The sequence below is a fragment of the Bos javanicus genome, chromosome 19, assembly GCF_032452875.1.
Source record: "Bos javanicus breed banteng chromosome 19, ARS-OSU_banteng_1.0, whole genome shotgun sequence".
Taxonomy (NCBI): domain Eukaryota; kingdom Metazoa; phylum Chordata; class Mammalia; order Artiodactyla; family Bovidae; genus Bos; species Bos javanicus.
Genome location: NC_083886.1, coordinates 42,260,519 through 42,283,930, shown reverse-complemented (window position 1 = coordinate 42,283,930; position 23,412 = coordinate 42,260,519). Strand labels below are relative to the sequence as shown.

Genomic DNA, 23,412 nt, shown 5'->3' with positions numbered 1-23,412 from the left:
TGCCACAGCGTCAGGGGCACTGAGTGCGGCAGTGCATGCACAGGACTTTTTGAAGGAGGTCGCCATTATCTTCATTACCTCCACCATAGTTTGGTCTCAGGTCAAACAACAGAAGGGAACACAGCCCCACCCATCAACAGAAAATTGGATTACAGATCAAACCAGTCAATCCTAAAGGAAATCAGTCCGGAATATTCACTGGAAGGGCTCATGCTGAAGCTGAAACTCCAATACTTGGGCCACCTGATGTGAAGAACTGACTCATTGGAAAAGACCCTGATGCTGGGAAAGATTGAAGGCAGGAGGAGAAGGGGATGACAGAGGATGAGATGGTTGGATGGCATCTTCGACTCAATGGACACGAGTTTGAGCAAGTTCAGGGAGTTGGTAAAGGACAGGGAAGCCTGGCGTGCTGCAGTCCACGGGGTCACAAAGAGTCAGACATGACTGAGTGATTGAACTGAACTGAACATGGCCCTGCCCATCAGAACAAGACCCAGTTTCCCCCACAGTCAGTCTCTCCCACCAGGAAGCTTCCGTAAGCCTCTTATCCTTATCCAAGAGGGCAGACAGAATGAAAACCACAGTCACAGAAACCTAATCAAACTGATCACATGGACCACAGCCTTGTTTAATCCAATGAAACTATGAGTCATGCCGTGTATGGCCATCCAAGACAGACAAGTCATGGTGAAGAATTCTGACAAAACGTGGTCCACTGGAGAAGGGAATGGCAAACCACTTCAGTATTCTTGCCTTGAGAACCCCATGAACAGTATGAAAAGGCCAAAAAAGATATTACCATTGGGGGATTTTAATAAAGGACATGTGAGTTTTCGCTATACTATTTCTTACAACTAAATCTATACTTATCTCAAAACTTTAATTAAAAATTTTAAATGTCCTTGAATGAATAAACATGTGAATTACTAACTGTCAAATAACAGTTACAGAATACTATAGAGAGAAATACAAGCCAGACTGAAGGGAAGAAAATTGACAGGTGCATTCAGAGGAAGAGTTGAGCAGAATTAAGGGATGCCTTTAGGTTACTATGGGGACTATCAGCCAGGATGCTAAAAACTGCTGTGCAGAGCAGAAAGCTTGAGAATGGACTGGGTCAAAAAAAAAAAAAAGTTAACAAAATTAAAATGTTTAACAACATGGATGAACTAGAAATTATCATACTATGTGAAGTAAGTCAGACAAAGACAAATACTGTATTCTATCATTTATATGTGGGATCTAAAATATAACACAAATGAACTTACCTATGAAACAGAAATACTCACAGATGTAGAGACTAAGCATGTGGGTGCCAAGGGGGTGAGGTGAGGGAGCAATGGATTGTGAGTTTGGGAACAGCAGAGGCAAACTATTATATACTGAAGGGATAAACAATAAGGTCCTACTGTATAGCACAGGGAATTCTATTCAATATCATGTGATAAATCATTATGAAAAAGAATGTGTATATATATATATATATATATATATCTTTAATGTTTAAAGAGAGCCAAAAAGAAGGCAAGAAGATAATATCCAAGAAAGGATGAATGAAAATAAAAAGGATTTATTTTAATAAACTAAGATAAAGGGAAGTTAACTAAGACAAGACTCCCTGGGACACTTACTAGAAGACAGCAGGGCCAATGTCATGAGTTAGAGAAAGAAGGTTTAGAAAAATCAGTTCTCCAAAGGAAGGAAGAGAAGCTAAAAGAATTCCTGTCAAACTGGTAAAGAAGATGTACTGGGACCCAACAAAGAAAGTCTAATATTGTGACTCAAATGGGACCAATGGATGGGTGCACAGTTTTAGCTTAAGAATTATAACTTCAGAGGTTGGGACCTCCTAATGAAAAGGGGGTGGAGAACAGGAAATCGAATTCTTGTGGAGTCTCGTTTAGTGCTTACAGTCTGCAATGCTAACAATATAACATGAGTTATATTGGTAATACACTGAAACTCTACATAACTGGTATCCTAAATTGGCCTCACCCGCTAATAATGCTCATTTTGGGAGCATGAAACATCCATGTACTGGGCTACAATGAACAAGCCAGGAAGGGGAAGCACTTATGGAAAATGCCAGAAAAAATAGGACCCAAATGCCAAATCTTTGATTAGAAAAATAAGAACACTCTGGCGTGTGTATGATGCTCTGATAAATCACTCCATGTGAAATGCATGTGCAGGACAAACAGAAATGAATGCCAGTATCACTCACACACCTTAAAACAGGCTGGGAAATGCTGACAAACATGTTCCAACACAAATCTGTCTAATTATATTCTTAATTGATACATGAAACACAAGATTAAACCAGATCATGTGGAGGCGTGCTCCTGTGAGAAAAATCAACAATATAACAGAAAGAGGACAAAATAGTAAAGTGAAGGTCTGTCACATGCCAATTTTTTTAAAGTACAAAAAAATACATTTTTATTTGCTGATGAATTATGCATCTATAACCTATCAAATGGTATGATTGATTAAAAAAGAAACTCACACTATCTTAAGCGGCTAAAGAAATTACTCTTAATAAGCAAAATAATACCCAAGCTCTATGAGATTAGCCCCCTAATTAAAGGATCAGTTACACTGTTTAAAGAAAAGATATTCGTATGTACAACTGCCTGGAGGAGAAACCCATTGAATAGAAACTTGTGTGCCATCGTTTCTCTCTGGTACAGTTTTTACCTTTTTTTTCAAATTAATTTTTATTGCAGTGCAGCTGCTTTACTGTGTTGTGTTAGTCTCCACTGCACAGCAAAGTGAATCGGCCAACCCCTCCTTTTGGGCTTCCTCCTCATCCCGGTCACCAAAGTGCATTAAGCAGAGTTCCCTGTGCTCTGCAGTACAGTTTTTAGAATAAAACCTGATCACAACTTTTATGTGTAGGACAGGCAAATAGTAAGTGGATTAAGATTCAGGACCCACACAGGCAACAAAATTAGGCACTTGAACAGATGCCCAAGTACATCATATTAAAAGCACATTCACATGCACCCAAGTACATTACTTGAAAATAAATGAACCTATGATTTTCGTTTCAATATTTTTTTCATCCTGAAAGCAAAAATCCAGTCTTAAGTACAAGCAGGTTAGAAGAGACACTGCTTCCTTCAAAGGTTCAGGCCAAAATCCCCACATATCACTCAGTAAAAATCCATCAAGATGGAGGATGGGTATGTGCCTGACTTGCTTGGATTTATAAACACTAAAAACGTGGGGAATGTAAAGTTCATCACCCCCCACTCCCACCTCCTTCAGGCAAATAAGTGACTCTGTTCATTGCCTCAGGGAAGTAGAATGCAAAATCCTTGGTCTTGGAATAAAGAGGATTCAGAGTCCAAACAACAGAAGAAGCATCATTCATTTTACATGCATCATATGCAGAGTACATCATGAGAAACACTGGGCTGGAAGAAACACAAGCTGGAATCAAGATTGCCAGGAGAAATATCAATAACCTCAGATATGCAGATGACACCACCCTTATGGCAGAAAGTAAAGAGGAACTCAAAAGCCTCTTGATGAAAGTCAAAGAGGAGAGTGAAAAAGTTGGCCTAAAGCTCAGAAAACTAAGATCATGGCATCTGGTCCCATCACTTCATGGCAAATAGATGGGGAAACAGTGGAAACAGTGTCAGACTTTATTTTTTGAGACTCCAAAATCACTGCAGATGGTGATTGCAGCCATGAAATTAAAAGACGTTTACTCCTTGGAAGGAAAGTTATGACCAACCTAGATAGCATATTCAAAAGCAGAGACATTACTTTGCCAACAAAGGTCCGTCTACTCAAGGCTATGGTTTTTCCAGTAGTCGTGTACAGATGTGAGAGTTGGACTGTGAAGAAAGTTGAGCACTGAAGAATTGATGCTTTAGAACTGTGGTGTTGGAAAAGACTCTTGAGAGTCCCTTGGACTGCAAGGCGATCCAACCAGTCCATTCTAAAGGAGATCAGCCAGGGTGTTCTTTGGAAGGAATGATGCTAAAGCTGAAACTCCAGTACTTTGGCCACCTCATGTGAAGAGTTGACTCATTGGAAAAGACTCTGATGCTGGGAGGGATTTGGGGGCAGGAGGAGAAGGGGACAACAGAGAATGAGATGTCTGGATGGCATCACCGACTCAATGGGCGTGAGTTTGAGTGAACTCCAGGAGTTGGTGATAGACAGGGAGGCCTGGCGTGCTGCGACTCATGGGGTCGCAAAGAGTCGGACATGACTGAGTGACTGAACTGAACTGAACTGAACTGATTGTCTCCTCACTGCCAGGCACAAAGCTAGAAAGTGATGAAAAAGCCGTGAACAGGACAGACAGGTCTTGGGGCTTATATTCTAGAACAGAACCTTAGATAGAAGAGCTTCCCTGGGACTGAAGGGAGAGGGGAGAAAGGAGGAATGAAGTGACAGGGAATAGTGGTGAGTCTCCAAGAGAGGAGCCCCAGACCCTGCTGCTGAGTCAGAGCCCCTGCAAAGCAGCAGAACGGGAGGTAAGCTTGGGGACCTGATGGCTTAGGAGCACTACATCCTGCTTCCTGGACTGTGGCCGCAGGAAATGGACAAGAGCCAAAGAGGTTATGGTTGAACAAGGTGTCTGGCAGCTGGAGCTACAAACAACCCACCTGGTATTTCCATGCCAGCGGCACACTAATGTAGCAGATTGGTTCTCAAGGCCTCAAGCAGGAAGCAAGCAGCTAGAAGCATAAATACAAATTCAAACCAAGAGGCTTAATCTTCCCTGTTGAAATAAGGTAAGATACACACACACACTCCGTTTTCTAGAGCATTTTCTTTAGAAACCTTGTCATTGTAAAGTCTTTCTTTGTGTCTTTGAAATGTAAGTGAATCTTTTTAAAAGCTAAATAAGATTTTGTCCAGCTTTGCAACCTGTCTTTGACTTTGAAATGTAAACATTCAAGGAAAATAGCACCCCAGTCTCCCAGTTCCTGTGGGAAAGTAGGAGCCTCTCTCCAAAACTACCTCTTGTTACAAGTGTAGTTTTCCTTTATGTGAAGCCCATTAGCGAACACAGATGGTAACCCCAATTACCAGGTAAAGTTACAAGATGAACTGTGTGTGACAAATGGCGATGTCAAGTCCTCTTTCTGGAGGACTAGTTACCGCTTCTCTTGAGAACAGGGGTGTAACAAATTGTATCTGCTTGATTCTAGAAGGGGAAGATTTTATTCTGTCTTTGCACTCAGTGATTCCTGGGATGTGCATCATATTCTAAGATACAGCAACGTGTTTTCTTTCTCTACTATCTTTGTGGAGAGGATTTCTGGGTTGGGAGCCTTTGTGTTAATTTTTTCCCCAACCCCCAACAACACAAATGGAACCAGTAGGAAGGATAGAGACTGACTCAGGGAACCCAGACTTAGACAGATGACATCAAGAAGCAGGATGTAGTGCTCCTAAGCCATCAGGTCCCCAAGCTTACCTCCCGTTCTGCTGCTTTGCAGGGGCTCTGACTCAGGGGCCCTATAGTCACAACTACAAAGTTCCCCAAAACTTAGACACAAAATTTGGGGGGAAAAAGGTGGGAAGTCCATATGATGAAATTTAATTACACATCCTGTGCAGAATTAAAGCTCAAGGTAAAGACTAATTTGTTATAGAAAAATATAGTAACGTATACATCCTGTCTACCTTAGCCTATGGACTCAGATTTATATCAACTATAGCAAACAATGGGACTTGCCAATGTTTAACTTTGGGAGTTCTATTTCAGACATTTGTGCTAAAAACCCATTTCCTCTGGGTGAAGCAGAGAGGGAAAAGAGTGGAAGGAAGCCTAACATTTGTAACAGTGATTCTCAAGTGATTGTCAGACTTTGCTGCATGTTAGACATCAAGGAAATCGCAGTCAATCTTAAAGGAAATCAATCCTGAATAGTCATTGGAAAGACTGATACTGAAGCTGAAGTTCCAATACTTTGGCCCTTGATGCAAAGAGCCAACTCATTGGAAAAGACCTTGATGCTGGGAAAGATTGAAGGCAGAAGGAGAAGAGGGGGACAACAGATGAGATGGCTGGATGGCATCACCAACTCGATGGACATGAGTTTGAGCAAACTCCAGGAGATGGTGAAGAAGTAGGAAGTCTTATTCTCCCTGGTGGCGCTAATGGTAAAGAACCCGCCTGCCAATGCTGGAGACATAAGAGATGCAGGTTCGATCCCTGGGTTGGGAAGATTTCCTGGGTTGGGAGAAGGCCATGGCAACCCACTCCAGTGTTCTTGCCTGGAAAACCCCATGGACAGAGAAGCCTGGTGAACTATATATAGGCCATGAGGTCATAAAGAGTGGGACACGACTGAAGTGACTTAGCATGAATGCACCTTATGTGCCCAGTGTTTTACATCGATTACTAAGACATTACCAGCTTATGTTCTAAAGGGTAGACTCTGGAGTCAGACTGCCTGGCTTTGGATCTTGGCTCTGCACTTCACGGGACTTCAGTTTCTAGAAATTTCCACTGCTTCCCCAAAATAGTTGAAATAATTCTCCCACTCGTTAGCCTATGAAATTACTCAGCCCTGGTGGTTCAGATGGTAAAGAATCCACCTGCAGTGCAGGAGATCCCGGTTTGATCCCTGGGTTGGTAAGACCCCCTGGAGAAGGAAATGGCAACCCACTCCAGTATTCTGGCCTGGAAATTCTCATGAACAGAAGAGCCTGACCCCTCATGAGGGTCACAAAGAGTCAGACATGACTGAGCGACTAACACACACACACACACACACATAAAAACTAAACATCCCACATTTCAGAGCTCCTCTCACTTTCTCACACAGACTGCTTTCTGTCTATGGAATGTGTATCTCTCTAAATAAACCTGCTTTCACCTTACTTTGTGAGCTTCCCTGATGGCTCAGACAGTAAAGAATCTGCCCTCAACGTGGGAGACCTGGGTTCAATTCCTGGCTCAGGAAGATCCCCTGAAAAAGAGTACCCACTCCAGTACTCTTGCCTGGAAAATCCCATGGACAGAGGAGCCTGGTAGGCCACAGTCCATGGGGTCCAAAGAGTCAGACACAACTGAGCATCTAACACTTTCACTTTGTTTCTCAACTTAACTGTGGCTCGCTCTTGAATTCTTTCCTGCTCAAAGCCAAGGACCCTCAATTGGTGGCCAGTCCCAGAGATTCACTCGAAACCTGGGACAGAAGCGCTCATGTTCTAGCTGCAGAGAGTGTAAATCTGTATCATCTTTGCCCTCGCCTCCTCTTCCCTTCAAAATCAGTTTGCTAAAACTCACTGATTGCATGCATGCTCCCCCTCCTCTATGCCCATGGCATTATTCACATCCTGTTTCTTATGATTGCCCAGCCAGAACTTTGAAAACAACTTTACTTCTTTCTTCATGAACACTGTTCTCAAACTGATGTCCTTACTCTGAAATCTTCTGCACTCCTCCCCAATTAATCTGATCGTGTGACTCTCCATTTCATAAACCGGGAATGATTCTTCATTTCCAACCAAATAAAATCTAGGCTTTGTAGTTTCCCTTTTCTATGATCTGACCCTGAACCTCCCTCTTTTTTTTTTCTCTTTCCTCTACAATGCCTTCTCCACCATTTCTCCCCACAATATGGCCCAAAAGGTCATCTCTCCACTTCAGAACTCTTCCAGAACTTTATCTTTACCCAACACACTTCTGTGCAAACAGTAACCATCCAATAACCAACTGAATGAATGAATGACCTTCAGTCTTGAATTCTAATTCTGAAGGGTCTGGGGGCTCACTCTCGTGAATGTCCCTACAACTGGTGTTCTCAACCATAGCATTTTGGTTCTTGTGAGTTATGTTATAATTAATTTGTTTCTAGTAACAAAACACAACATTTCCAAATGATTTATTTTTCTCATAACTAGAGTAGATTCAAGATGATCCCTATAAGAAGGAAGGAGGTCCTTGCTTATTTGTACTCTGTTATGATTTCTAAAACATAAAGAATAGCATGCAACTCTAATTAATGCACTGAGAATTACATGGATCCTGCAATTTTATGTATGCCACAGTCTTTAATGAGCTATTATTACTGATTTCTCTAATAAAAGACAGTATTTTTAACAAGCAAATTAGCAAAATTTTCCTTGAAAAGTGATGTTTTGAGATCTTGAATTAAATAACTTCATGATTCACATGCTTATAGAATACTTTTAAATGTGTCTCTCTCATTAAAAAAAAAAAATCTGGCACTATTTCTTTTAATCCAGTATGTACATGGAATGTTCCAGACATGGAACTCCCATTTGTGTGGGCCAGCAGGGCCCAAATATTAAAGCTGCAGTGTTTAACACAGTAGCTACTAGCCATGCGGGTTCTAAGCACTTTAAGAGTAGCTTGCCCAAATTGAAATGCACATAAAAACATGCATTGGATTTCAAAGACAGTATCACAAATAAAGAATGTAAAGTATCTCATTAAACTTTATATTTATTATATGGTATATGGTCCAGCTCTCACATCCGTGCATGACTACTGGAAAGACCATAGCCTTGACTATACAGACCTTTGTTGGCGAAGTGATGTCTTTGCTTTTTAACACACTGTCTAGGTTTGTCATAGCTTTCCTAACGAGAAGGCAGAGCGCCGAAGAATTGATGCTTTCAAACTGTGGTGCTGGAGGAGACTCTTGAGCATCCCTTGGACAGCAAGGAGATCAAACCAGTCAATCATAAAGGAAATCAACCCTGAATATCCATTGGAAGGGCTGATGCTGAAACTGAAGCTCCAGCACTTTGGGTACCTGACACAAAGAGCCAACTCATTGGAAAAGCCCCTGATGCTGGCAAAAATTGGAGGCAGAATGAGAAGAGGGTGACAGAGGATGAGATGGTTGCATGACTTCACCAATTCAGTGGGCATGAACTTGGGCAAACTCTGGGAGATGGTGAGGGACAGGGAAGCCTGGCGTGCTACAGTCCATGGGGTTGCAAAGAGTCGGACACGACTTGGCGACTGAACAGCAACAATAACAACTACATCATGTACTTAAGGTTAAATAAAATATTTGAAAATTCATTTCATTTGTTTCTCTCTTTTGATATGATGACTAGAAAGTATTAAATTACATATGCGGTTTAAATTGGTGGCCCACATTCTGTTTCTTTATTGGAAAGCACTGCTATAATGAAGAAATACCTGAGAGGTTTGTTTCAGATACAGATTGCCAGGCCTGGAATCTAGTTCAGCTCTCTGTATTTTAGGCAGAGATTAGGCAACCCACTCCAGTACTCTTGCCTAGAAAATTCAATGGATGGAGGAGCCTGGCGTGCTACAGTCCATGGGGTTGCAAAGAGTCGGACACGACTGAGCGACTTTACTATCACTTCACTATCGCAGGAACTACATGAAGTAATAAGAGTGTAATTCTTTCCTGATTCTCCCACTATCAATGCCTGTTTCTCTTCCCATTTCTCAGTTGCAATTACCAAAAAAAAAGAATCAGTTTGGCCTAAATAATCATAAGCGATGCTCTTTAGTCAGAGCTTTTGGGTCAGGCTACCTCACAGGTCTCTGACCTACAGATTGACTCTCCTTGGGTAAAGGGTCCACCCCTAGACCAGTCCACTGTGACCAATGGGGAGGATGGAAGAGGCGAAGGTCAAATTAAACAGAGCACAGGAATGACCTGGAACCTCACCTCTCAGCAGGAGTTCTGGGTGCCCAGCTTTGTTTGGAGGGGACTGTGAGAATGCCCAGCACAGACTGGACTATCCAGCGGTGAGTTAATTCAGAAATTAAAAGAGCATAATGTATATTCAAAGGCCCCGTGAGCACCAGAGCCAAAGATTGATTATTTCCTGAACTACACTCCAGATACAACTTCAGCCAAGCCACTCTACAAATAACAGTGATAGATCTAGCCTTTAAAATATTTCAGTCATATCCAGCAGCCAGCTTTTCAGGCTAAACAAGGAATTTACATGGGGAGAGACATAACGCAGAGGCAGACTAGATAGTATTTGGAATATAGCCAAGGGATCAAAGCCCAGTCCCAAGGATGCCATTACATCACTAATCACCATATGACCTTGGGAAAGACACCTTAACCCCTCCTGCACAGACTTATCATCTTTACAGTACAAAATGACAGGAATTGTGACAATTAAATAGAATGACAGATGTAAAGGTGCTTTATAAAGTTATAAGAGCTGCACAAATGTTATATAAGTACGCAGGAGTTGTCATCAACTCTACTTTTACTCATGAAAGAGTAACCCGACAATACATCTTATCTCAGTGAATACACCCAGCACAGGGTCTGGTCTGTCTTGTCGTATTTCTTCAACCTTGTGGAAATGTTGGAAATGTTAACTGTCAGTTCTCATCTTCTATTAGCACTTATCTCCAGCCATAGCTTCATCTGTAATATGCCTTCAGGAATTCACCTCAATATATCAAACTCTGCCATCAGGCCAGCCACCCCCCACAAGTCAAGCAGTATGTATTTAAGAGAAATACAATCAGTCAGTCTTGCAGCTTATGACATCTGTCAGCTGAATATAATGGTCACTTTTTCCAGTAACTGTCAGAATGGGTTTACAACATATTCTAATGCCCTCCCATAGCATTTCTGTTTAAATAATCCAAATGGCGAGGAAAGTCATAAAAGAAAAGCTTAGGTACCGTGTTTTAAGCCCAGGTTTATTTCCATGTAATATTTTGGGAAAACAAAACACAATTTTCTTTATGTTATGCCCCATTTTCTTTCCACAAGCTAAATTAACTTCCCTCTGCCAAATGTGCTCAATTTTACAGAGACCCAATTCAGGAATACTGAAACTGTCTTCATTTTTTGGTTCCTTTATGGAGAGACTGACACTTCTACCAGATCAACAATAGGAGAAAAGGGTTTACCAAATATCTGCATAATTGATGAGAAACCCAGGGGTTTACACGGCTTCTGAAAAAAGGGAGCTCTGTATCTTTAAGGCTCCATGGCGCTCTCTCTGCTCGCGATGCAGACAGAGCAGGTTCTGCCGCAGAGACTCATCCTATCGATAAGGTTCTGTTAGCCAAGGTGGAGGATGGGAAAAGAATGGAGCTGTCCCAGCTACTCAATGAGATCAGGGCAAACTATGAAAAGCTCCTCACCAGAAATCAGATAGAGACCGTGCTTTCAACAAGGATCCAGGTAATGATTTCATACAGACAGGCATCTTCCAGGATAAGGAGACAATCCATGTCTATCCAATTCCTGTCCCGGCCTCTCTGAGGTACAGTATTTCCTTTTCAATGCAGCATATACTGGGGAAGGAATTTAGGTTTTACTGCAATGTGACAGGGACTATAGGGGGAAAGGCTGTATTTATTACTGTTAAATGACCATTAAATGAATGTTGATTGATGCATTTTATTTTTATATAAATCATGAGGTTACTGTCATTAACAAAACATGGGATCAGTATACAATAAAATGATGCACAATAATCTCTTTTAGACATCTTATAGGAAGGAAGCATTTCAGATACCCTTGGAAGATATCACGGATTTACTTATAGAAATAATTTAAATAACACCTTTAAAATGACAAGCTTTATAGTGAATTTATTATCTTGTACACTTTGCAAGATAAAACTAAGTAAAATATTTCTAAACGGTTTCTATCATTTTTTCATGAGTCTGATTCTATACCAGACTGTTACAAACAGAAATCATGTGAGTATGTGAACATGGTATTCAGAAACAATGATGTAATTTGGGACAATCAAAATTCTCCAAATCAATAAGGACTTTTCACTTTGACAATAGATTATTTTTGCTTTTGTTTTAAAAGGTGAGAAATGTTTATCTCTAATACTAAGCATGTAATATTTAAGTATTGTTTAGAAAGACAGCCGAGTTAAATAAGGGCTAAATCCTCGTTTCATGGACACTTTGTTTTAAAATGACAATACCCCTTAGCAATTAGTTAAGATCTCATCTCTAAACAAATGGAAAAACATCTATTTTAGAAACAAAGCTTCAGAAATTCAGGGTTTGTTTATTTATTTTTTTTTTAGTTTACCTATCATATCTGAGTTCAAGTTCTATTCCAAGCATCCAAACACAGCAAAGAGTTTACTTAAGAACATCACCAAAAGGGAAAAAAATATTGCTGGGAAATCATAGGATGTTATCGCATTAGTAATTCATTTTTAGTAACATCATAAATATAATCTCTAGGTAACATTTTCAGTCTTAATAAAGAATGATCAGCATCTCAAATGAAGCAACTTCACTGAGATATTTGAAGTGTTGCAAGAATTCACTCACCTTTTACAAAGAGAAGGAAACAATTAATAGATGACAATTTCTGAAAATTATAAACCAAATAAACATTTTATTTTGCAATAATAAAAATACAAGTTACTTAGTTTACAAGTCACAATGCTGAAAGACTAAAGTGAAAAAGCAAGACTACAGTAAGTTTTGTTTCCTTTTAACATAAAACTACTTTAGGGGACTTCTTTTTTTCCCAAAGAATTCAGAAAATCAACCAGAATAAATTTGACAAAGCATGATTACTTAATTATTACAAAATAAATGTAAGCTATTTTAGTTATTTACAGCTATGTAACAAACCACTCTAGAACTTGGTGAATTAAAAAGACAGTTGTATTGTCTTTCATATTGCTATGGGTTAACTGGGTTCAGTGCGGGTGATTCTTCCACCGCACATGGCATTGGCCAGGACCACAGGCATCTTGGGGCACAACTAGGTTGGGACAGCCAAGTGGCTTACTCCTGCGTCTGGCACCTTGGCAGGACATTTCTGGAACGCTGGCTCAGCTGAGACAGCTGGGCCTGTTTCTCTCCATCTGGCTTCTACACAATCTCTCCAACAGGGTATCTGGACCTCTTATCCACTGAGGCTCCCAATGTATACCAGGGCCCCAAAAGCACAGAAGTGGAAGTTGTCAGGGCTTCCTAAGGCTTAGGCCTACAACTGGCACATCTTCTATATTCTGCTGACTAAGGCAAGACACGAGTCATCCCAGATTCAGTGTGGAACAGGACCGAACAAGGACATGGATTTGGGGAGGAGTGGGTGATTCACTGAGAGCCATCTTTGGAATCTAGCTACTACACAAGCCTAGCTGCCAGCTCCTCACTCAAAACCCAGTAGATACCAGAATTTTTATGCTCTTCCATTTCTGAAATTCTTGTTCTCCTCTTTTGTGGTTTCTCTAATATGTGTTGCTGCTTTGTTTTTCCAACCTAAAACTAAGAATAAGTGACACAACAAATGAATTTTGTCATCTAATTCCTTGAACTATACTTTATTGACTTTCATTTAATATAATATTTCCTTTAAAAAAAATCTATTGTACCACCAAATTAATTTTTTGTGTGTTTTAAAATGTATTTTTATATGAACATTAAAAAATTATAATTTTTGCCTCAAAATAGTACAATCAATTCTATACATTGCTCCTACAGCTCCTGGGGCCAAGTGTTGAGAATTCTGTCAAAAGATACTTTTATTCAATCCCAGCATCAGCATAAGAACACTTAAAGTTGAATATAAGCTAATTCACTCATTATTTAATATGAGAACATTTAGAGAGCAGTTCTTAAAGAAGTCATTTTGCTACCACCCTAGATATCCAAAGTTAGCATGCCTTCTAAAAAGATCATTTTTAAAAAGGTGAATCAACAGTGGATTCTTTTAATATAGAAGTCTATTTTAGAATCCCTAATGCCTATGATAACTTAACTCCCTAAATTATTCATAATATATTTTCTAGTAGTATTTACTTCCTGTTCATATATCCAGTCCCAGAAATAATCAATTCATAAAGCAGCTTATAAGAAAAAAGTGGGGGAAGGGGGAAGTAGTAGCTAATTTTCTATCTTTCTTCCTTAATGATGCCATAAATAATGGAAAGTTAAGAATCAGAGGTCTCAAACTTAGGCCTTGCAAACTTACTTCTCATTAAAATGTATTTTTCTGCATTTCATAGACTGTTATGGTAGGAAAGGACTTTCAAGGTTCATTTTACATCTGAGAAACCCGAGGCTAAGAGTGCAGTTAACTCACGCATGTGTTTTATCAGTGACTGAGCACCAACCAGAACATACATCTGTAGTTTAAAGAAAAAAGATTTGATTCCTATACTATTTGTCCATAACTGCTTTTAAGATCTCATTTTCAAAAGTGCTCTTTTTGTCGTTGCTGTTGCTATTGTTGTTGTTGTTGGCTTTCTTCTAGTTGGAAGAAGATCTAAGCAAAAAAATGGACAAAGATGAAGAGGCTTTAAAGGCAGCTCAAGCAGAACTCAAGGAAGCCCGACGCCAGTGGCACCACCTGCAAGTGGAAATTGAATCTCTCCATGCCGTGGTGAGAACGACCTCAAGGCGGCCGGCCCGTTGAGTCCCCAGATTTTGTTATCTGATTAGGAGAGGGAAGGAGTAATATCCATTACTGGACAGTGACAAACTAAAAATCAGGGCACTGAATTCTATCCATTTGACCTAGTTCAACTAGCGCCCTGCCTCCATCATGGCAATGTCTATCATCAGTTCACTGAAGGTTTAGTTCACACTTACAATAATGAAATAATCCTTACACCAGAACCCTGGGGTTCTCTAAATGTTAGAATGGGGGAAAAGAGCTTTTGTCATCATCCAAAGTCCTAACAGTGGAGGATTCTTTTATCCATGCTACAAAGACTTCTAATAGAAAAATATTAAAACACTTTCCAAAAATGCCTTTTATAAGGAGTCTGCTCTGGCTTTAATATTCAATATTCTATACTTTTCAATATTTAAGAAATCAAATAAATCAGGGTGACAATAAACTAATCATACTGCAGATTCCTTTGGGGGAGGGCATAAGAATGATCATAGGTTTCCTTGGAAATAGAAAACTCTCTAGCTGTAGATAGAAAATTTTTAAAAGTTGGGCCATACCTAAAGCTGTAAGGAAATACCTCTTGCGTAAGTGCTATACAATTATTGCAACCTTTTAAAGAAAGAACTCAACTGAATGAAGACATTGCAAATCAGATTTCAGAGACACAGTTTGTTTTCTTGATTCACTGATGAAGATATGTATAAAACAGGAAAGGGGTCTTGAAAACTCCCTACATGCCAGTGAGCAACATTACCAGATGCAGCTGCAAGACCTAGAGGCAGTGATTGAAGGACTAGAAAAAGAGCTACAGGAAGTAAGGCGTGGCATTGAAAGGCAGCTTCAAGAGCATGAAATGCTCCTCAACACCAAGATGAGGCTGGAACAGGAAATCGCAACGTATCGCCGCCTCCTAGAAAAGGAAGAAATCAGGTACCTAATTTCCATATAGTGAATGACCAGAAATACAGAGCCACTTAGGTCACTGATGTAGTCGGAAAAATTAAATCTAAAAACCTATCATTACTAAGGCATGATCACTGAGTTCCTACCACACAATCGGCACTGCAAAAAAATAAGTGGGAGAACTAGTTCCAGCCCCCTCAAATTATCAGGGACTTTCTCGATGGCTCAGCCAGGGAAAGAATCTGTCTGCAATGCAGGACACATGGGTTTGATCCCTGGGGTGGAAAGATCCCCTGGAGAGGAAAATGGCAACTCACTCCAGTATTCTTGCCTGAAAAATCCCATGGACAGAGAAGCCTGGCAAGTTATAATCTGTGGGGTCGCAAAGAGTCAAACATGGCTGAGCAACTAAGCACACACCAAATTATGAATAGACGAGCCAAAGTCAGAGACTTGAGCTACAAGAAAGAGTACAAGCAAGCCTGGAGAAAATGAAATGATCCTCCATCACTACAAGAGAAGACCTTCCTTAACATTCTTACTCTCCCTGTCATTCACCCCTTATAGAATTAGTGCCTCCAATAGACCACCCACGAAGAAAGTTTGAAAAATTCACACATTACTGCTTTTCCCCCTCCCATAATGGCCCACTCCAGGCACACATCAAACTCCAAAATAATAATAATACTATTAGTAATACTGTTGTTACTGTTATTATTATATTACAACCGTGGAAAGCAATATTGTTCTATGTACATGGTTTGAAAGACTTCCAGATATTCTGACAACAAAAGGCATCAAAAGAGGGATTCTTAATAATTCACACACAGTTTCATAATCTGCAATCACTTGTAAGTGACTTGGAGCACAGCACAACCTACAATTTTCAATATTCCCAGAAAAATAAAGCCTTATTTGTGCTTGCTTCAGAATTCTGCTGCTGCTGCTGCTAAGTTGCTTCAGTTGTGTCGGACTCTGTGCAACCCCATAGACAGCAGCCCACCAAGCTCCCCCGTCCCTGGGATTCTCCAGGCAAGAACACTGGAGTGGGTTGCCATTTCCCTCTCCAGTGCATGAAAGTGAAAAGCAAAAGTGAAGACGCTCAGTCGTGTCTGACTCTTAGCGACCTCATGGACTGCAGCCTACCAGGCTTCTCCATCCATGGGATTTTCCAGGCAAGAATACTGGAGTGGGGTGCCATTGCCTGCTCCGTCAGAATTCTGAGTCCTCTATAAAACTGGGTGAAACTACCATCATCTATAATAAGTCTTGACATTTACCAAATCTTTGAAAAACACAAATTGAATTAAAAATACCATTTAGTAGCTAAGTGATGCTGGGCAAATTATTGAATCTCTTTGTCTCAGTTTCTCATCTATAAAATGCTTACCTCAGAATTGCTAAGGATTAAATGAATTAATGTTTGTAAAGTGCTTAAAATAGTGCTATGTAAATAAATTATATAGCTGTATACATATAATTCATTTTTTATGAAATAAAATGGTTATAGATTTGGTTTAATGCCTAATCATTCAAGATGTTGATAAAGTGGTCTTTAACATTCTTTTAACACAATTTTTAAAGTTTTATTATCCTATATTTAAGATACACAGGTATTTGGGCTTCCCTGGTGGCTCAGTTGGTAAAGAATCCGCCTGCAATGTGGGAGACCTGGTTCGATCCCTGGGTTGGGAAGATCCCCTGAAGAAAGGAACAGCTAACCACTCAAGTATTCTGGCCTGGAGAATTCCACGGACATATGAGCCTGGCAAGCTACAGTCCATGGGGTCGCAGAGTTGGACATGACTGAACGACATTCACTTAAATTTATTTAAGATAAAGTTACAAAAGTTATCAAGAAAAATATAATGAGCTCCTATATTTAAGAAGTGAAATATTTATAATGTTACTGAAGTCCCCCTAATCCCCACCCCAGCACCTAAACCACACCCCCACCCACCCATCTTATCCCCCTCCATCAGTCTAACGTGGCTTCCAGGTCTGATGCTTGTAAGTCTCATTATATATATATATATATATATCCCTAAGCAAAATGGGGAATTGTTTTGCATATATTTTAATCTTTGTAAAATTAGCTAGCTACAATCTTTCTTCCCCCTACTCAATGTTATATTTGGGAGATTGTTCCCTACAGATAAACAGTGTATCTTTAGTTCACTTATTTTCACTGCTAGATAGTACTTCCTTTGTATTGGTGATGGTTTAGTCTCTAAATCCTGTCCGATTCTTGTGACCCCATGGACTGTAGCCTGGCAGGCTCCTCTGTCCATGCGATTCTCCAGGCAAGAATACTGAAGTGGGTTGCCATTTCCTTCTCCAGGGGATTTTCCTGACCCAGGATCAAACCCAGGTCTCCTGCATTGCAGGCAGATTCTTTACTGACTAAGCTACAATTTATCCATTCTCTTATTGGAGAACATTTGTTTCAATTACATGCTAATATAATGTTGCTTCTATAATTTTGTTTCCAATTTCAGATATTATGGTAGTATCCAAGGTGGGAAAAAAGAACAAAAACCTACCACAAGTAGAGTCGGTTTTGTTTTACCTTCAGGTGAGTTTCTGATTTAACTAACCTGAAAAGTGAAGTGCCATTTATAGGCACTTCACTTTATTATATTTAATTATTATTATTTATTAATAATATATAATTTTATATATAATAATAATATATACAATTATATACTATATATTATAATATATTATATAATGTATAATAAGAAGAATTTATTATAAATATTCTAAAGTAGCAAAACCAGAAATATTTTAATAAAGTTTGACATACACATTGACTGTGACTAGTACTTAGTATATAATAGTACTGTGAATAGTACTGTGAATGTTGTAATTTAATATTTCATAAATAATATTTTCACAGCCATTATAAATGAAATCTCTTTTTCAACAAAAGTCCCACAAAAGTGTGAGGATGAAAAAGTGGAAACAGTGACCAAACAGGCAATATTAAATGGAAATATTGTGAAAGAAAGCACTGAAGCTCATGGCACTATTCAGTAAGTAAAATAATTTTGACTTAGAAATAATAATGAACACATGCAAAAAAAATTAACTTCAATTGAATAATCTCAGTAATCTTTGAATGTGTCTAAACATAATTTTACATATTGTGATTTCTAATCAGACGTTAATAAATATATAAAAACTCAGATGAAGTATTCAATCCTTAATTCATCATTTTTCCAAAAAATATAGCCAAAACATGAAAATTCCATAGAACCCCTTAGAAATTTTATTCATATGATTTTTAAAGACTACACATTTAACTGTCACAATGTAAATTATAAATTGTAATTTAAATTTTAATATAAATTATATATATTTCTTGATTTATTTTTCATATACAATACATATTACATGTTTTTTTTTACTATAGCTGTACTTCTTCATATAGGAAGATTTACTTTATCATTTCAGGACAGAGAAAGTGGATGAAGTTATTAAAGAATGGGAAGGCTCTTTCTTTAAAGATAACCCTCGATTAAGGAAAAAATCAGTTTCTCTTCGATTTGATCTTCATTTAGCAGCCACTGATGAAGGGTGTTCACAGACTAAGCAGGATAATCTACCGGATATAGAAGTCAGGCTTATCATGAGAAGATCATGCAGTATCCCCTCTATCAAACGTCCATCAACAACTAATTAATCCAAAGACAGTATTTGACTTGATGTGAAAATGACATTCAGATGGACCAGGGTAGGCCTACTGGCCACCTTCTGTTCCAAAATGTAAGTTATTAAGTATGTATGTTATGACCAATGTGTGACTCATCAGGAAAAAAAAAGAGGGAGGGACAAAATGCCTCTGAATATAATTGTAGGTGTATTTTTTTTTTTTTTGGACAAAGGGAGCTTAAAATCAGAAATTAAGTACAGGTTCTATTTTATTTATTATCCAAATAGTCTTCTTTTTCCCTTGAATTTTTGTCAGAAACTGTAAGCATTAAGATGGTTTAGTTAAGTCTTTAAAATTTCACTCAATGGCTGAACATTCTAAGGAAAAGGGAAGGGTCAGTTTAAATGATTGTATTATATCAAGAAACACATTGAGTCATCATTATTCCATGACTGATTATTTTTCTACTTAAAAAAGAAAGCAATTATAAACAAACCTTTAAAGAGGAATCACTATTCACTTAACCGAATTCTTTCCTTTTGAGATAATAATTTGTGCAGGTAGAAAATAAGAGTTATTTTCTACCAGATGTTTTGAGCAAACAATAGAAGACACCCCCAGGCGCATCTGATGATTAATCTTCATCTGAAAGTTTTCTGTCATCATTATCTGATTTCCTGAAGAGTAACTTTACTCGAAGAACTGTAAAGGTTGTATCCTCCCACACAAAAATCAGAGGGCCAGCTGCACAAGCAAAAGAGGAAATCTAGTTACTACAATTACTGGAACTGGATCCAACCTCTCATCATTCCAACTTTTCCACCTGTATAAAGTTAAATATGATTTTAATTTGAGTCTCTGATGTGAGCATTAGATAAAGATACTATATAAAGTATTATAAATATTTCTTGCAAACATTCATGTGAATTAAGATAACAGTATTGTTATCTAAGCAAAGAGTATTTGCAGGATTTATGTTTGTAAGTTGTTCAAACCCTAATAAATATGGAGAAAATATATTTGTGAATAAGTCAAGTATTGTTGCAAAGTTTTTTAAACAGCCTAATTTGTTTAATACAGGTATATTTAAAGACCTTAAATAATAAAGACTTGTTTTAAAACATTAGAAATTTATAGGCTATCAATTTTTTTCTAAGCAGAAAAAACATTGAGTACAACTCTCCATACTTTTTTTCCCAGCTAAAGTATCACCTAAAGGGCTACAGCTGTTAGCATATTAATACAGCCTTTGGAACTCTCTCTCTCTTCTTTCTTTCAACCAAAAAAAAAAGTAATTTTAACCAGAAGAAAATTATGTTAAATAATCTTTAACATAATACAGGGAATAACATTCAAATGTTCTTTCGGTTAGTACAGCTTTATTTTAGCCTGGCTTATTCTATTTCGTGAAAGGGATGATTTTCTTTCGTCAAGGACACAACAGCATGTGAAGTACGTCTTTTTGCATAAGCATCTGACCTAAAATACATCCTGTACATCAAAGTGTTCTCATTAAATATTAGTTAAATGCTAACTTTATTAAAGCTTTGGAAATGCAATCATGTAAGCTATTGTACTAAAAGTTACTGTACTAAGCAACAGTATCATAAATAAAGGAATATATCTAATATCATCTATACACAGTGTTAAAAACAGTACCCGGCATCATGAATGTAACTGCTCGTGATAGTAATTCCACTATGCAGCTCTTGTATGTATAACATGTACATTTTAAAATACAGTACCTGAATTTATAACAGCTTTATTTGCTTCAGTATTTGCATTTTAAATTGGGATATGAGTTTACCAAAGTAAAGGATACCATTACAATAAAAAAAAATGAAACATGAACTTGCAAACCTGTATTGTATTTGAGTTTGATACATTGTATTGAGTAGAATTATTCCAATATTGTTAGCTTCATTGCAGAATGGAGAAAACTACAACCAAGGTGCATAAAAGCACAATTGTTATACTTTTATTTAACAACAGAAAAATTAAGAATGGTATATTCTAATATATGATATACTCTAATTAAAAAATAAAAATAATCTCATAGTCCTGGGAAAAGTATAATAACAGCAGCCACCATTTGCAGAGGGCTCACTCTGCTCCTGGTCCTGTAATCAGCATCCTCAAACTCAATCTCTAATCCTCACAGCAATCCTACAAGATGAACAGTATCATCCTCATTTGATGGATGAATAGAAATTAACATTCTTCAATCTCTCTGAAATGGTTCAAATGTATGCTTCCATAACAAAATACAAAAGTAAACACTACGAGTCCCTTCACTGTTCACCCAAAGCTATCACAACATTGTTAATCGGCTACAACCCAATACAAAATCAAAAGTTTAAAGTTTGGGGGGGGAAAAGTAAATAATAAGTTCAGTTACCAACAACTGCACAATCCCAGCCCTGGGACTGTCACTCATGACCCATGCAACCAAGAAGGAGTCACTTAAATTCTCTAGGTCTCTGTTTTCACACCTGAAAATGAAGAGAAAGGTGGCACTTGATCATCATTCCTGCCCTGCCTACTTCACAGAGCTGTTTGAAATAATACACATGTAAAAATATTTGGCAAAGCACTACTCAAATATACAAGAATATATGGATGAAAACAGTCACTGGGAGAGAAGAATTCATGTTCCTGTCCCAAATCCCCAGATATTTTGAAGATAAGGCAGAAGACTGTAAAAGCAAACCATACTTTGTCAAAGTCTACACAACATGGTGAATCACTCAGACCTGGAAATCTACTATACTTCAATATTTCACGATGACTTCTAGTAATAGCAATTGAACAGCCATAACTTCTGCTTTCACAGAAAGGGCTGAGAAAACTAGCTTATTTCACCATGTTTCTTATAGCCACACTTTGGTTTTTATTAGCCAGACTTTTATAAGTGGTTCAGACAGAGTTCTGTCCTCCCTTTCCCTATTTTAAGTGGGGGGGTGGGGTAGGGGAGGGGGGAATCCATTTAAAAATGCTTCATTAGAACAAACTCTAGACAAACTGCATGGCTCAGTGTTGGATTCAAAATCTTTTTGAGTCACAAACCTCTTTGAAAATCTGTTAAAGGTCAAAACCTCTATCTGGAAGAGGGTTGGGAGAAAGCACCTGAAAATTGTGTACAATCTTAAAAGGTTATAAAGGAATAAACCTCCTGGAGCCAAATCACAGACTAGTAGGTGTCCAAGGACTATGGTTGCTTCCTTGTTCTCTCCCATGTTCTCCTCTTTCTTCCTTCCCAGTCGTGGTTCTAGTTCTACCCCTGTTTTTTCCTTTCCAGCATCTTCCCACAACACGAGGGAAAGAAATCAAAGAGACTTCAATCCCAGCTTAATCACTTACTAATTTGGGGAGGAAGAAGAACCTCGAGGAAGTATGAGTAGTGTCAAAGAGCAATGCAGGTAAAGTTCCTGGATCTTGCTGCCAGAAAGAAAACTAAACTGCTTGGTCCTATCTCTGGGTTTTACCATCAGGTGCCTGTGAGGGTTCCCAATATCTTTACGTGTAGTATGAACAGTCATATTAACTGTTCATCCCACATCTTCCAGGAATAATCACCATTCAAAATATCCTGTCCTGCAGGCCCCATAAACATCCCTGCCCATGCAAGATCACATGTCCTAATGTCTGCTTGGGGAAAAAATCAACAGCAACTCAGTGTAAGTAGAGTCCATCCTGTTGGCTATTTCACTCTTCAGTCTTAATCTCTAGGACTTTCTCTATTATATTTTGCCTATATTCTTCCTTTCTTAATTTTGCAAATCTTCAGAGCAGAGACAGAACTAAAGGGAAGAAAATGAGATAGCTGATCATTTATTTACTCCACAGATAATGGGCACGAGAATGGGCATTGTTCCAGATGTTGAATCCCCCGGCCCACAGAGCTTTCATTCTTGATGGGAAGAAAAAGATACCAACATAAAAATACAACAAATAGAGTATGTTAGGTGGTAATACGTAGTATAGAAAAAAAACATGAATAGGAGGTTAGGGAATGGGTTACAGTTTTATATAAATCAGGAAAAACGTGCTGAGAAGGTGACATTTGAGTAAAGATCAGGAGATGAGACAGTGTATCAGTGTCACCACTCCTTTCCTTTCCTACTATTTTTGAGTCCTCCCTTTCCCACTACAGTATGCTTTGTTGCTAACACCCAGAACTTTTTCTGCAGAAGACTGCCTAGAGATGAATAACCAAGCACCTGCCCCAGCATGGTGCCTGCCCTATCCTCCACCATAAAAGCCAGTGGAAGAAGGTACCGGGATTCCCTGCTGAAGCCTTCGTGTATCTTACATTAATCCATATATCTGATGCTTTTATATTTTAAAAAAGCAATTTCAGGTACATTATCTCAAGCCCCACTCAGGCTGCTCATTATCCTTTGATGACCTCGTTTCCCTTTAATATGCTCTTTGGTTTCACTAATCTCTATTCATGAACATGAAAATATTGGAGGTGGAAGAACTGGACAGAGG

General features: G+C 38.6%; 1 protein-coding gene across 2 annotated transcripts; it reads left to right on the top strand.

Moving 5' to 3' along the window:
* The first annotated feature begins 10,975 nt into the window (after positions 1-10,975).
* On the top strand, positions 10,976-20,769 carry KRT222 (keratin 222). Of its 2 annotated transcripts, none has more exons than XM_061391739.1 (6): positions 10,976-11,156; positions 14,217-14,345; positions 15,070-15,290; positions 17,762-17,838; positions 18,163-18,298; positions 18,720-20,769. In XM_061391739.1, exons 1-6 carry the CDS (start codon positions 11,061-11,063, stop codon positions 18,946-18,948), a joined length of 888 nt encoding a protein of 295 aa, XP_061247723.1. In that variant the 5' UTR covers positions 10,976-11,060; the 3' UTR covers positions 18,949-20,769. The 2 variants fall into 2 exon arrangements, with proteins under 2 accessions (XP_061247723.1, XP_061247725.1); XM_061391741.1 differs by having other exon boundaries at positions 11,068-11,238.
* The last annotated feature ends 2,643 nt before the right edge of the window (positions 20,770-23,412 follow it).

Coding starts and splice junctions, on each gene's coding strand:
- KRT222 (XM_061391739.1), top strand. CDS start 11,061: ATGGAGCTGTCCCAGCTACTCAATGAGATCAGGGCAAACTATGAAAAG. Junction 11,157..14,216: donor TGCTTTCAACAAGGATCCAG/GTAATGATTTCA, acceptor GCTTTCTTCTAG/TTGGAAGAAGATCTAAGCAA. Junction 14,346..15,069: donor TTGAATCTCTCCATGCCGTG/GTGAGAACGACC, acceptor TGTATAAAACAG/GAAAGGGGTCTTGAAAACTC.